We start from the raw sequence: 16516 nt of genomic DNA, 5'->3' as shown, positions 1-16516 counted from the left end.
TCTGTTAGTACTTGAAGGGACTAAGAGTAAGAAATGGTTAGGTTTCTAAATTTCATAATCTCAAAATCTTAATGTGTTTAAAATATCCATGTGCTTAGAAGATGAGTTTGTTTCTGAATATTTACATTTTATGAATGATGGGTGAATACACATCAAGTGAATTTCTGGTGATGTTATTTTAAAAGTGACTTAATTTTCATTATTTGCTACTTTGGATTGTTTATTCTCAGTTTTAGCTTGGTCTTAACAATTTATTCTTTTGTTTGTTAACTTTTCAGAATTTTAAAGTTCAAGTCCTCAGCTTTCTCTGGACTCATACTCAAAACAAGGTATTATCACAAGGCTTGTCAGTGAATCAGAACAAAGCTAGGGAAATAATTTTGAAATTTGTAAAATAAGACTCTTAGGATAAAAGGTACAACTGTCTTGAAATAATGGGTTCCCAATTTTTCAAAAACATGATTATTCATAAGTTTTGGTTTTAAAATTTTTCTCAATTGATGCCCATTAATACATTTTTACCATAAAGTGCACTTAATACTTGGTGAATCTGACAGATGGGAAGAGGAACTGTTGATATTATTTTATATTTTTATATGGTCTTTCCCCTTTCCTGCTTTGCCCTGTCCCCACCAACAAGCATATCAAAGAAACAAAAAGTCCAGTCCATCTTTTAGGTGTTGTTACCAATCAAGGATTATATATGGAGACTGCTGGTGGTGTTATACCTAACTCATGGATGAATGAGTTTAGATTCCAAAAGGCTAACTTGTCCTATTAATAGGTAGAGAATCGAATCCAAACCTAGGCCTATCAGACAGTAATTCCTTATTCCTCTTCTGCTAAATCATACTACTTCGTGGAGACTTGAGCAATTATGAGTTACTTTATATTTAATGTTCAAACTAGGATAAAAATTTAGTATTTTTGATCTCCTTGCCCATTTTTAATTGGGCATATTCTCCAGAAAAATGTTTGATGCTGATAATTTTTTCCAATTGTTCTTACTTCCCTTCGCAGACCCTTTCACTTTTTTTTGCAATATTTTCTTTTGAAACGAGGATTAAATTTCTTGCTCTCTCTTCTGAAATTGCTAGTAAATACACTTTTGGCGTAGGCAAAGCGTTAATACCATTTTCAAAGCACTGACTGTAGAATCTTGGGATTGGTGGGGGAAGGTTTCTTTCCCCCTCCAGATTTGATGTTTAATGTATGTTGTGCTTTTTTGTTCACTTGCTTTTTTTTTTTTTTTTTTTTTAACCCTATCTAGGACCCAATTGTAGCAAATGCTGCGTATAGATCCCTGTCCAACTTTAGTGCAGGAGAACACACCATTCTTCATCTGCCTGAAAAGGTAGGCATATCTGCTTTCTCACTGGTATTTCTTAATTTGCTAGGGTTTACAACTTTGTCTGTCTCATCTTAGGAGATCCTTACCTGATGAATATATATGTAACCCTAGATTTGTTGTCCATGCAAGATAAAAATTCATACCCATTATTTGTTTATCTATAAAAGACTGCAGAGGTTTGAAGCAGACGGAAGACACCAATGATGCAAATGAAATCTTAAGTTGACTGGGTATGTGACTTGCTCCAGATCTGAGTCACTCATAGGAATCCCTTTGCCTAGTTAGTATACCATCCTGGACTTTAATCCAAGCACGGCGTTCATAGACTAAGATTTTATACCACATGTGCAGCCAAAGATCTCTATTTGTGATAAAGAATGTGATGCCATATGAAAAAATCTGCTTTTTTTTTTTTTTTTTTAGTATATGTTAAATGGTATATAGGTTAGCACCAGAAAACTGGATGAAGAAAGTATCACTCTGTTTTAAGGGTTAACACATAGTGTGATATTATCTTCGTTTTTAGACTAAACTAAACACATACAACCTTTTCTAGTATCTGCCTATTATAATCAGCTTTAAATTAGTAGATCCTATTAAGGGGTTAAATATCTGATTTCTTATTTAGTGCCAGTATGAATTCAAATGCATACAGATGTTTATTGAATGCCTCTGAAGTGTCAAGCAGACATTGTGTTAGATGAAGTTACATGTAACATTACTCAGAATCTGTCTTTGAGGTTAAGTGGCAAGAAGGTTTGGTGTGAATTCCTTGGGATCCTCAGGCATTAAAATGGGTTTGACTTTTTCTTCTGGATTCCGTTTATACTGAGATTAGATGCCAGTAGGAACCAGGCAAACTTCTGTTTACTAAATTGAATTGGAGCCACCATATAAAAAGGGTTGAAAATAGGCTCTTGTAAAACCATTTCCTAAGTCAGGCAGGATTTCCTATGTCATTGAGGACTTACAAAGACAGACTGACCACTTGACATGCAGCGATCACAAATGGGAAAACTTAAGTAAAGATGTTTTATGACTCATACAATTAAAAAGGTGGGACTTCAGACTGCACTGTGGTAACTAGCAATACCCATTCTTGCTTTAAAAAAGAAAAGAAAAGGAAAAAAGCTACATGTAAATTTGATATGCAAACACCTGCCAATAGATTAGCTACAGCATCTGGAGAGGTACCTTTTATTCTTGTTTTTAATAGGCAATTATTCGTTTAAATCACAACATAAAAATTACCTTTATTTTTACCTTTTGTTCCTAAAATAGTCCAGCTGGAGTAATAGCTTTTATTAAATAACTCCAGCATACTCTTGACATTTAGTTAGTCTCTACCTTTTAAAATATTGACATGTTTATATATTTTTTTTTCTGATTTTGGGTTTATATTCAATTTCCAATTATGTTTGCAAGAGTTTATAAGTGCTATACTCAGTCAAATGTTAGCTACTTCCTTAATCTAACTCTTCTAAACTCTTTGATCCCTGAATAGCCATAAATAGCTCTTTATATCTTCCAACATAAATGGTAAATGTACTTAGAGTTGAGGTTTTCTATATATGTTTGGGTTTTCAGCATCAGAGTGAAAAGAGCTATAAAGGAAAGCTATAAGGCTTATCCTTTTGTAGCTATGCTTTTCAGCTTTTTTTTTTTTTTCCCCTGCCCTAATCCCCTTCTGGGATATGACCCACTCCAAAAAGTAACAATAGCTCGGTGCAGTGGATAATCTGAACTGAGGTTGAGATGAGGGGTATAAGTGGTTTGAAAGAGTCTTCCTCACTCTGACCCCAGCTTCTGATACCGAGGACCTATCTCTTTATGGAGAATCATTGCTTCTAAGACCACATCATGCATTCTTCTTCTTTTCATTGATTGCTACATTTCAGTTTGGCTGTTCGAACACCTAAAGACTAAAAGTCTAGAAAGTGTTCAATGTATTCATATCCCAAACAAGTCCCCAAAGGCTAAGGATATAGCCTGGTCGGTGCTTCACCTTAGTTTTGTAGATGTGACACTATAAAACAGTGATGTGAAACTGCACCTCATTTTTCTATAAAAATGTATTTTCAAATGTTTTGGAAGTTCCTATCAAGTGGGACTTCTGTAATGTAGAAACTAAGATTCTTTGTTGACAGACATTACTCTGCACTAAGGGCAATTGGTTTACACACAAGACTTAAGGTTATCTATTTTTCCAGTGAAAATGTGTCCATATTCTCTCTTCTTACCTATGGAAACTTGTGTCAAACTTTTGAGCCCATCGTGAATTTCAAATAGAACTTATATATATATATATATATTTTATATATATATATATTTATATATATATAGTATCCTTACAAATGTGGCTACTTTGTGAATTATAATTCAGCTACTTTTTAAAGTACTGATTTTCTTTAAATTTACTTAAGAAATACTTTACGTTGATTGCTGAACATCAATTTATGTTGTATAACTTGTTGAAAGTTAACAGACTGATAGAACAAAAAGAGAGGAGTGGCAGATATCAGAACAAAGATTTAGGGTTGAATGAAACAGTACATCTAAGGTAAGGTGGAAAATGGCACTGGATAGATGGTAGAGCTGAATGAGATACAATAATATGAGTTAAGAATTTGAATACCATGTTGATGAATTCATCTTCCTTGTCATTTGTTATTAAGAATTTCTGTGGGAGTAGAGGTGATGGACATGTAATACTTGCATTGGTTTAATAATAATTTATTTGGTATGTACGAAGTGCTAAGTCCTACCTTAAGAGCTGAGGATGTTGACTGAATGCATGTATTTTGTTGGTTTGTAACAGGATCATTGTTAATCACTTAAAGCACACAGATGTAAAATTGGTTCAAAAATGCCAGGGGACTTCTTTGAGGACATGTTGATTGTAATGTTGAAAAATAGATAAGAATGATTTTTCCCTTTTAGCTTTTATTTTTTCTGTTTTTATAAAAGCTAGTTACACTTCCCCTGTCTTCTTTAGCGCACCTCCCCAAAAGAAAAAACAAACAAACAAAAAACTATAGAGAAGTTTCCTTGTTAAAAGAATCAGTAATGGATAAACATTTAGGTAGAAGATACTGACTTTCCTCTCTGACTTGGTTTCATTAAAAAACATTCACCTATTTAAAAATTAAACTTGTTTTCTTGATTTCTAGGGTTAATTTTAGAAATAATATAAAAGAACTGATTATGCATTCAGGGTTGGTATAAATATGGTGTAACCCGTTTGGCTTTGATTTAAAGTGAATGTCACTGCATTCATCAGAAGCTGTTTCTCTTTTTAACTGAATAATTTATGCAGATACTTGACGTGTTCCAAATAAAATTCTCTGTTTATGCACAAACTCTTGGATTTCCATAGGTTACAGACACAGAAAGTTGGTTGAAAGGTTATCCGGCTCAGAATTCACAGTGAGGCATTTTGTGGGATACACTTTCCAGTACAGATGGTCCCTGATTATAATGATTGGACTTACGATTTTTCAACTTTATGATGGTGCAAAAGTGATACATATTAGGTAGAAATGGTACTTCGAATTTTGAATTTTGATCTTTTCTCAGGCTAGTGATATGTGGTAAACCACTCTCTTGTGATGCTGGGACGCAGCATCAGATCGCAGCTCCCAATCGCATTGAATCACAGGGGTAAACAACTGATATTCTGTAGTGTTCTGTGTTACCAGATGGTTCTGCCCATCTGTAGGCTAATGTAAGTGTTCTGAGCACACTTAAGGTATGCTAGGCTAAGCTGTAATGTTTGGCAGGTTAAGTGTGTTAAACACATTTTTGTCTTCCAATATTTTCAACCTACGATGGGTTTATTGGGACACAACCCCCATCATGAATCAAGAAGTATCTATATTCAATTTGAAGCAGGTTTTAAAAGTAAATTATCAGCCGGGTGTGGTGGCTTACACCTGTAATCCCAGCACTTTGGGAGGCCGAGGCAGGCAGATCACTAGACGTCAGGAGTTTGAGACCAGCCTGGCCGACAAGGTGAAACCCCATCTCTACTAAAAATACAAAAACTAGCCCGGGGTGGTGGTGGGGGGCCTGTAATCCCAGCTACTTAGGAGGCTGAGGCAGGAGAATTGCTTGAACTCTGGAGGTGGATGTTGCAGTGAGCTGAGATCATGCCACTGCACTCCAGCCCAGATAACAGAGTGAGACTCTGTCTCAAAAAAAAAAAGTAAATTATCATTTTAAACTTTCCATTTAAGTTTTTTCAACAAAGCTTAGTTATAAGAGGCAGGTCATTTTTGTTGGTGGTGTGTATGTGTATTTTAGTAGGTTGGCACAAAAGTAATTGCAGTATTTTACTTTTGTGCCAACCTAATAGATACATATGCAGTTTTTTTTTTCTGAGTGTATTAGCAGCTAATACACTATTGCCAAAATTTTATAACTTTAACAGGAATTCTTTCAACTGAGTTCTCTTGCTTCTCTATAGTTTTACTTGCATTGACCTTATTAAATTGTTGCATGCAACCAGGGGGAAAAACTGGTATTAGCCTAGGGAAGGTAGAACAAATAATTCTTTTAAGAAGTGATCAGAGGAGTGAAGAACTTACTCATGTAACCAAACACCACGTGTTCCCAAATAATCTATGGAAATAAAAAATTAAAAAAAAAAAAAAGAAATGATCAGAGGAGAAAGGAAATTTAATGGAACCAAAATGTAATAATAAGTGCTAATTTGTCCAGTTGAATCAGCTCACCTATTAGGAAACAAAATTGAAGGAGTGATCAAACCATTATAAATACATATAGTATATAATCTATTATTAAATTATAATACATGTGTAATTTCTTTACTAAAATGTATGCACATTTGAGATGCAGACATATGCTATTCACTGCATAGAAGATAATATAGCACACAGTTATGTGAATATGAAATTAGACAATTTAAGATTGATGGGTTGGTCAGTTTGCTTTATCCCCAGTCTAATAACTGTTTCTTTAGTGGCCCTTAAAAATATTGATGACCCAAGTGCAGTGACTGGTATTAAGTAATTAGGTTGACTGTGCAGAAGGACAGGATAGGAGGATAGCATAAAAGTTGTACAGAAATGATCATATCCCTTTTATACTAAATAATTCTGGAAGCATTTGGTCATTTGACATAGTTTGCACAGCACTTTAAGGTTCCTCTGGTGGTGTCAATGACTGTCCCCCGACTCTCCACCCAGCTTACTCTTTTCCTTCTCCTCCCCTCTTCTTCCCCTCCCCCTCCTCTTCCTTTGTATGCCTACATACCTTCCTCCCTCCCTCTCTCTCTCCTTAGCTACTTCCCTTTCCTTCCTTCCTTCCTTCCTTCCTTCCTTCCTTCCTTCCTTCCTTCCTTCCTTCCTTCCTTCCTTCCTTCTCTCCCTCCCTCCCTCCTTCGTTCCTTCCTTCCTTCCTTGACATATGATTCACATACTGTACGACTTACCCATTTAAAGTATACAATTTAGTGGTTTTACTATATTGAAACAGTTGTGCAACTAATCACAGAGTAACCACAATCTAATTTTAGAACATTTTCCCCCCTAAAAGAAACCCTATTAGCAGTCAGTCTCCATTACTCCATTCCCTCTCCCAGACCTAAGCAACTACTAATCTGCTTTCTGCCTCTGTAAGTTTGCTTATTCTGAACCTTTCCTATAAATGGAAGTACACAAGATGTGGTTTTTTGTGACGGGCTTTCTTCACTTAGCATAGTGCTTTCAAGATTCTTTCATGTGTAGCATGTATTTGTACTTTATTCCTTTTTATGGCTGGATAATATTTCATGGTATTGATTTATACTATATTTTGTTTATATATTCCATCAATTGATGAACGTTTGGGCTGCATCCGTTTTGGGGCTATTATAAATAATACTTATGCAAGCTTTTGTGTGATCATGTATTTTCATTTCTCTTGGTTATATACCTAGGAGTGAAACTCCTAGACCATATAGTAACTCTGTTTTTCTGTTTTCCCAAGTTACTATGATGTGTAAAATGTCAGGAAGCAAGGCAGAAGGTCTCAGAACCAACTTCTTTCTTAGGACTTTTTAGGCCACTAGGATTGGTTAGAATCTTTAAGACAACTCTTGATGAGAGTAAACCTGGAAGACTGAGTATTCACACAGACCAGACACTTGTAAAACCCTACTGGTCAGAATTAAAAGGTTTGTGAACATGCCAGAGTTTTTCTGATACGCAGTGATTTTGACAGACGCTTTCATACCCTATCTAGAGTATACTTGATAGTTATCTTTGTAAGTATGGCTGATTCAGCCCTCTGAGAATTAGGTACTTAATATTGAGTCTGAATTAAATCCTGTCTTGGACAGTGCTTGGGTAGTCAGGTTGCTTTCACTTCTCCTTCACTAGTGAAGAGAACACTAGTTATCGTTGAAAGGCTTCTTTGGAGTTGAGATTATTGTACTTAAGAGAAGCATTTCTTTTCTGTTTCTTTTACTCCCCTGCAAGAATCCTGAGTCAGTACAGTTCCTAAATGGAACAGTGCTTTGGGGACCTATGAAGAAGGCGGTCTGCAGGCATTGTTAATTATTTCTAAAAATAAATCTGGGAGACACGCTAATGGTAATGACTGGATTCTGGCACTTTATGGTTATAGAAACCACTTTTATATATTTTGATTTCCTCCCCTAATGCTTAATTATCTCCATGTGGGCATTATGATAGAGTGTCATTGAAGGTATTAAAAATTTAATTAATTGCTTAACAGTTACATCTTATGAAAACAATGTGGAAATCTTTTTACATTTTTCATTTTTGGTTCAAACAAACCTAGCTAATCAAAGAGCAACCACAAAATCTTCAAAATGCAAATTAGATACAATAATGTACAGCTACCAATTACAGATTTTAGTGTTTTTGTATTCCATAGCAACAAACTGCCAAGTCTTTAAAAAAAAAAAAGTCAACTAAAGCATTCTGTTGTTCCCTGAGCTCTACTACATATTCTACTGTAAGATTTTAAGCTCTGTCATGGAAGTATTACTAGAATCACAAATTTTTAAAAAGGTGTTCAGACAAGGCAAATATTTAACTGTGAGCTATAGAAGTTAAATATATTGAGTATATCAGTGTTTGCATTTTTTTTTGGATGGTATAGGATTTTGTTAGTTTTCTATAGTAATTATTGCTTATGGTGACTTACAGTGATTTACTGTATTAACATTAGCTTTTTATACGGATCTGAGATTGTGTCTAATAAGATGACTAGAGTCATGACCATTTAGTTAATCTGAAAAATGAATAGATTTAAAAAATTTATTTCAATGGTCTTTTATGTTATAGAGTGATGGAGTCTAACAAAATTTTGAAATCTTGTCACAAAAAGGATACAGAAAAGATTTTGCATAATGTTTTATTATTATCCTCTCTATGATTTTTTCACTTATCATTTCAGATAAGACCAGAAATTCCCATTCCTGAAGAGTTGGATGACGATGAAGATGATGAGGATGTGGATCTTTCAGTTCCTGGCTCTTGCTATCTCAAACTGTTGTCACTCACCCCCTCTTTGGTTTTACCAGGTGACTCCTATTTGTTAGTAGAGAAGCTAGCATTTTTTAGTGATTGGATTTGTCTGATTATATTCTTTTGTGATAGGTACATACTATAGTTTAACCTTATGTGCATATTTTTTAACCAGAATGTTAAATGCACCCATCTGTTCTATCGAAACAGCTTGAGGTAGTATGGTGTTTAAATCATATGAAAAAACGTTAGATCTGAGTAGCATTGTACAAGAAAACTAGTGTAAACGACTGCGTTCACTGATAATTAAAATTCATTTGAAAGGCTAAATGTATTCCACAAGATGAATTTGCACTGGTACTCTAGGTCATTGATTTAAATAATACTTCATTATATAAGCCGAGTGAAAAGATCATTAGACTATTCAGAGATTTACTGAGTAGTTCATTATTATACATTTATTCTTTCTATAGAGTTATGCCAAAGATGTTACTGATTTATTTGAGAGCTATAAATTAATGCTTTTCAAAGATGGATCAGATCATATGGTCATTCAGCTCTGATGTAAAACTTATAGAGCCTTTAGCTTTTAAAAAGTAGGCTGGGTGTGACGGCTACGCCTGTAATCCCAACACTTTGGGGGGCTGAGGCAGGCAGATTGCTTGAGGTCAGGACTTAAACACAAAATTAGTGTGGTGTGGTGGTGCATGCTGCAGTTCCAGCTACTTGGGTGGCTGAGGCACAAGAATCACTTGAACCTGGGAGGTGGAGGTTGCAGGCAGCTGGGATCATGCCACTGCATTCCAGCCTGGGTGACAGAGCGAGACTCTGTCTCACACACACACACACACGCACACAAAATAAATAAATAAATAAAGCATTCTAATGCTTATATGTGGTAATTATTCTATATGTATATTGTGTTTAGAAGTTCTCACCTGCCCCTGTTACTATATGCCCTACCCAAGAAATGGTAGACGATACCATTTGAAAAATATGTTTGATTGTGGACTGTGATTAGGAATTTACGTTATTTTATTTTGAATATTATTTTCTGATCATTAAAAAGTTATTTAAAAATTCCCCAAGTGATTTATTGTGATTAAGTAGCTTTTCTATATTAGACAACATCTTGCTTAGTTTTGTTACAATTCTACTTTGAATGTTCATGGATGTAAAAATTTACTTTCTGGAAATGAAGTTCAATGAAAGCAAAAAATGCCATTTTATCTTCTCAGTCATAATCATACTAGCCTGTAATGGTGGAAGTTTTTTACCCCTGGTTTCATCCCTCATGGAAATTCCTGGGAAATTCAGCCAAATATATACTAGTTATTTCTAGGCAAAGCTTCTTTTACAATTCCCTGCCTCCTTTTATTAGAGAAAACTGAATGGCCAAGTTAGACAAAGAGTTCACCTTTTCTCTTCTCCTGGTATCTAGAAAGAATCCTCAAAGACTTGTTCACTCTTCCTCTCTTCTGTTCTTCCCCACTTCCTACCTCTTAGCTTTTCAGAGTCTAAGACCTCCCTAAAGTTAACATGAGTCCAAGGAAGGAAAAAGCCTTCAGTTATCCAGAGTTCTTTCATTAACCTGAAATAACCTAGAGTCAAAAGTCCTTTGGGGTTTTTTAAATGGTATTTTTTCACTCATATATGTATCCCCCATCACAGTCTGTGGTGTCAGAAGGAGAAGTGGGGGGATATTTGTTGCCAAGGGGTGCTGTTGTTTGTCCTCTCAGTACAGAATGTGCAGTGCTATGGTGGCTATTACCTGGCGCTTCTACATTGTTTGTACTTGGTGGTTCCCAGTACCTTTGCTTGAGAAAGAAGTGGAAGAGTTGAGATCAACAACTGTATTTGTTTGAGAAAATTTAGTAATTTGAGTGAGGTAGGTGATCTAGATGCTATGTTGGCAAACTGTCCCCATGGACATTTCTTTGTTGATTATTAGAGAACTATAAAAAGTGTTCCTTTGATTACTAGAGAACTAGAAAAAGAACCAGGAAAAAGGCACTAGCCTTAGGAATATATACCCTAAAATGCACAGGATGAATAATATATATTAGTCACCAAATGCTACAGGCAGAAAAGTGGATTGTGCTGAATTTAAGTGAATCCTGCCCCTTCCTCCTTTTAATTCCTTTCAAATGAACAAAAAAACAGCTGTAAAGTGAATCTAGGAATTTGCATTATTTAAATAGAGATGTTATTGATATTATTTAAAAAAAGTTTTGAAATAATTTTACACTTGCAAGAAGTTACAAAAGCAGTTTAGAGAGTTCTGTGTACCTTTTTTGCCCTGGTGCTTTACTTGATAACATTTCACATAACCATAGTATGATATTAAAACTAGAAAACTGACATTGGCACAATATTACTAACTTAAACTATAGACCAATTTGAATTTTGTAGGTTTTTTTCCCCAAGTATGTGTAAACTTATGGGATTAGCTATTTCTTTTCCCCTCAAGTGTCCTTGAGGGGTTTGGGCCATCACCCTAAAAGATCAAATCCCAAACACCATAATTGTAATTGTTAAAATCCTGAAAGATTAAAATACCTAAAGTCTAAAACCTCAAAATCACAATTCTGAAATCTCAAAAATATAATTCTAGAAAAAATAATGAAAAGTTTTTTAAAAGATGTATATTTATATTTTAAAATGCAATTTACTTGAGAAACATAAAAACACAATAGAGCACTTCATAGATCACTTTATACAATAAAATAGGCAAAGTAATGTACATATTTTTGCAATCATAAACAGATATACTAACAACAGCCACAATATAACAATTAGGAGCAGATGAACTGTATCCATAAATAAATGGCCCGCAGAACAAATAAATGCTTATCACTATGATTGGTGGTTGTAGCTCCCAGCTTTGTAACTGCAGTCATCTGAAATACTCTGATGCACAACTGAAGTCTTTTCATAAAATCAGTCAAAAATCTCGAGCTCGAGTCCAGCCTGGCCAACATGGTGAAACCCTGCCTCTAATAGAAATACAAAAATTAGCCGGTGGCAGTCACCTGTAATTCCATTTACTCAGGAGGCTGAGACAGGAGGATCACTTGAACCTGGGGTGGAGGTTGCAGTGAGCCAAGATCTCACCACTGCACTCCAGTGTGGGCAACACGGAGAGACTCCATCTCAAAAAAACAAAAAACAAAAAACAAACAAACAAAAACCTCAACGGGTCACCACTACATATGCAGTCATTCAAAGAATTGAGATCTCAAGATATTTTATGTTTCACAAATGCAGATATACCAAAATGACACCTCTACTTATTGAGGAAGTTTCAACATTTTTACATATGTACACGATACGTACACACAAAGTCAGTGTTGTGATAATGCGTTTTTGTGGAGTCAGATTTGTAAAAAAAAAAAAAAAAAAAAAATGCATAAAACCAATTAGAACTCTTTAGAAGTCTTTATACGATTTGTATTTCCAGTATTGGAATAGATGCAAAAATGAAATACATAGCATAGCAAATTGGCACTATGTGTGAAGGGGCGGAAGTTGTATATGATTGAATAATTTGGCAGGGGAGATTTCTTGTGTTTTTTGCCTGTGTTTTCACTTCTGTGATCTTCAAAATGTGAACTGCACTTGTATTTGGAGAGTAGTTGTGGTCTACAAATTTGGTGAGTATATGTTCTCCATTTGAAAGTCTGGTTATTGCTCAGCCATTGGAAATAAGCAATTTTCTGCTTTTGCAGCATCAATAATAATTAGCTCTTGAACTTCTTTCACCATTAAGTAGCCTTGTACACATAACTTATTGCAACCTTTTTGTGAGAGAACAATTTCGCATCTCTCTTCCACTCTGTTGTAAGGAATATAGTAAGAAGGAATGGTATTTTGCTTCTCCAATACCAAATCTATTTTAGTCACATTTCTTCTGACAGAATCAATAGGATATGTATATAGATATATGAGAGGGGATTGATTAGGATAATTGGCTTACATGATTGTGGTGGCTAAGTTGTGTGACAGACTGTCTGCAAGCTGGAGATTGGGATGCTGGTAGTGTGGCTCCATTCAAGTCCGAAGGCCTCAGAACCTGGGAAGTGGGTGGTGTAACTCTCAATCTGAGACCAAAAGCCTCAGGACCCAGGGAGCTGCTGGTGTAAGTCCGGTAGCTTATAGGCTGGTGAGCCTGGAGTTCTGATGTCCAAAAGCAGCAGCAGAACCCTGTCTCAGTTCTCATAGAGAGAGCAGTTCACCTTCTGTATTTGTTCTCTCTGGGTCTCTGGACAATTGGATGGTGCCCATCAACATTAAGGGCAGGTTTCCCCCGTATACTACTCAGACTCACATACTAGTCTCCTCTGGAAATACCCTTATATTCCCCAACCCCAGATAATGCTTTACCAGGTTTCTAGGTATTCCTTAAGCCAGCCAAGTTGACACTTAAGTTCACAAGTTCACCCCTCGTCAACTGGCACCCATATACATCTCCTTAACTTCCAAATAAAGATAGTAACAAGATAATAGTTCTGCCTAACATGATGCAGCTATCCTGTGTACAACTGAAAATGCACTAACTCCTACCCCAGGATTAGGCTTTTAGGATTTCAGCATTTGGGATTTCAACCTTTTGGGATTGTGATTTTGGGGATTTTAGATGTTAGGAAGTTTAGACTTAAGGAATTTTGATCTTCCAGAATTTCAGCATTTGGGATTATGGTGTGTGGAATTGTGTCTTTTGGGATTATTATTAGCACTAGTTTTTTATATTTATTCCAAATAGTTACCTGTATCAATTGTTTTTTCTTTTTTATTGCTGACTGACATTTCATTGTGTGAATGTAACACAGTTTGTTTGTCCATTCAGCTGTTAAGCACATTTGGGTTGTTTTGAGAATTGATATCTGACACTTTGTATCCTATGAATTTTCAGCTTCTTTTTAAATTCCCATCTGGTCATTGGTAAGAAAGAGATTGGGGAAAGCTCAAAAGCAATGGGAAAAACTCTAGTTGCTAACTTAGTATTTAGGGGAAGATGAAGCTCTATACATCAGCTACACTTAGCCTCCTGGCATCTTATCCTCATTTATATTAATCCCTGGACTGGTGTTAGTTAAACATCTGTAGTTCACTGTAGAGCTTGGTAAGCAGAAAAATTCCATTGCTGGGTTAGTCTATGTGCATATATATACTTGCCCCTTGGCATGTTTCACCTTTTGCCAGAATAGGATCCCTTCTGAGAAAGGATGAACTTACTTTCTTTCATCATAGTGCCTCTACCCTCACAAACGGATGATTCATAGCTGCATTCTGTAAAGTCTATAATTATATCCACTTTGAAGCAGTCCCTGTGTATGTGTATGCAGAAATTGGGGGACATGGCCTACAATCGGATATTACTCATCTTTTTTGTATAAAAGGTATATTGATCACTTATGACAAGAAGGTGTGGGGAGTACATTCAGATTGAGTAATTGAAGAGAGTTTAATAAAGAACCTATTTACAGTTATGTTGTCAAGGTTAAGGGAAACTCACAAGAAATGGTGAACCATCTCACACTGCTTAATGTCTCTGGCCTACAGAGATAAGGGGAGGAAGAAGAACAGAGAGTATCTGTATTATAAATAGGGGTGCCTAAGGGGAGCCAAGACTTTAAGTAAAGAGGAATGCAGGCAACCTGTAGCAATCCTTCAGGAAGTCCTGTGTCTGGGGAATACATCTCCTGACTTTACTGTTTTCACCCCTTGATTTCCTGCCAGTGACTCCAGTGGTTGAAACCAACCAGAAGCCAGAGGACAGACATGGGAGTCTGTTAATGCCTTTCTTTAAAGACTGTTTTTCTAGTGCAAAGAGCAGGGTTGAGAAGGATAGAGGATAGATAAGAAGGAGTAAATGGAAAACATCGCATACTGGTGTTTTTGAACTTTGGATGGAGAATCGTGATTACATCTAGGAGGGTCCTGTCAGAACTGGGTATATAATAAATGCTCCAGTGAGCTCTTGCTGCCTGTAATTCAATCACAGTCATTTAAAGGAGGCTTTTAGATAGCTCTTTTCAGAATGAAATTCCAGTTAGGCGGACCCTTGCTTTTTGTTTCTATAAGAGCCCCATGCAGTGTTTTTTTGTTGTTGTTGTTTTTTGTTTTTTTTCCATTTTCCATTCCATATGATTTGTTGAGTTTTAATTTTTTTTGTTTGTTTCTGTATTGGGCAACCTCTAGTGGTCCTTAGGAAAATCACATTTGAATATAAACTTATAGTCTTATCAAATATTTTGTTTGTGCATCCTGTTGTCTTCTGATATCACATTTCTGTGTTATTATATGGTAAGTAAAATGTCAAACAATAAAGATCATGGGCTTAATTAGAAGGAACACAGGCAAAGAAATATCTCATTTTAGAATAATTGTACTAATATTGCTAAGAATAGATAGTCATGAAAGAGGTTTTTTTTGAAAACACTTAAATGATAAGAAGGAGCCATTCTCATGAAAATGTGGGACTGATACATTCCAGGTGGAAGGGATAGCAAATGCAGTGGCACTGACTTAAATATCAACTTTGTGTTTTTGAGGAATGGAAAGAGGCCATATGAAAGTGTGAATTCAACATAGCAGGGAGGTAGGGTATTAGAAATTAACTCCGAGGGGAGTCAGGACTCTGAGGGGAGTCAGGGCTAGATCATAAAAGGTCTTGATCTTGGTCAGAAATTGTGATTTTATTTTATGCACAGTGAAAAGCAACTGGCAGGTGTTAGGGACGGGAATGACAAAATTCTGGCCTCTGGGCAGAGGAAGGTTTATAGAGGGTGGTCAAGATGAAAAGAATTCAGTAAACTAGTTTTTACATTAGTTTGTATGAGGAGGAGAAAAGATAATAAATAGATAAATAGCAGTGAAAATGGAGAGAAATTGATGGATTTGGGATAGATTTTGAAGGTGGAATCAGAAGGACTTGCTAATGGATTACATGTAAGAAGTGAGGGAAAGAGAAGAATTAAGTTTGAGCAACTTGGTGCCATGTTTTAATTTGGAGGAAGACTAAGAAAGGGATGGGGATCAAGAGTTCTCTTTTTACCATGTAAGGTTTGGCCAGAAATGTAGCTTAGTTGTTTCTATATGAATTAAGAACGAATGTTTCTCTTCTAGCTTATTGCATTTATTCTACTTTTGGTCTCCTTTTATCCTCTTTTAGCTTTGGAGGAATTCTTTACATCACTTGTGAAGCAAGAAATGGTGAATATGCCTCGTGGGATATACCACTCTGCATTAAAAGGAGGTGCCCGCTCAGACCAAGGAAAGACTGTAGCAGGAATCCCCAATTTTATATTGAAAATGTATGAAACAAACAAGCAACCAGGATTGAAACCTGGCCTTGCAGGTAAGGATAGTACATAGTATCAAAAATATAGGTTTTTCATGTAATGATTTAGCTTCCACTTCCAAGTAGGATGTAATAGGCCATGGCAGGGTGTTGCTGCTGCTACTAACATCTGGATAAATTACAAAAATAATTGCATTTTAAGAGACATCACAGAACTGTAGAAGCAAAGGCAAATAGATGAATTAAAGTTTCAGAGTCAGCAGAACATTTTAGAACGTTTTTTCCCTACCTTGGGGGATACCCACTCAGCCCGCAGGCATGACCTGTTGGAAGAAAGAGAAACCAGGGGAGCTTTTAGTGATTGCC

The 16516-nt window shown here is 35.9% G+C and overlaps 1 protein-coding gene across 6 annotated transcripts in view; it reads left to right on the top strand.

Annotated features, from left to right (window-relative positions):
- The window catches only part of FOCAD (focadhesin), a 318797-nt gene that overhangs the window by 189927 nt on the left and 112354 nt on the right, over positions 1 to 16516 (top strand). For all 6 annotated transcript variants that reach the window (XR_012424668.1, XM_065530469.2, XM_065530470.2 and 3 more), the window contains 4 exons: positions 279 to 329; positions 1271 to 1354; positions 8777 to 8903; positions 16022 to 16207. Coding sequence is in view for 4 of the 6 variants with exons in the window: in XM_065530469.2 (XP_065386541.1) it covers positions 279 to 329; positions 1271 to 1354; positions 8777 to 8903; positions 16022 to 16207 (448 nt within the window). In the remaining 2 variants the exon portion in view is untranslated. The remainder of the gene's footprint in view (positions 1 to 278; positions 330 to 1270; positions 1355 to 8776; positions 8904 to 16021; positions 16208 to 16516) is intronic.

Source organism: Macaca fascicularis, chromosome 15 (genome assembly GCF_037993035.2).
Source record: "Macaca fascicularis isolate 582-1 chromosome 15, T2T-MFA8v1.1".
Taxonomy (NCBI): domain Eukaryota; kingdom Metazoa; phylum Chordata; class Mammalia; order Primates; family Cercopithecidae; genus Macaca; species Macaca fascicularis.
This window is presented reverse-complemented; position numbering and strand designations above follow the sequence as displayed.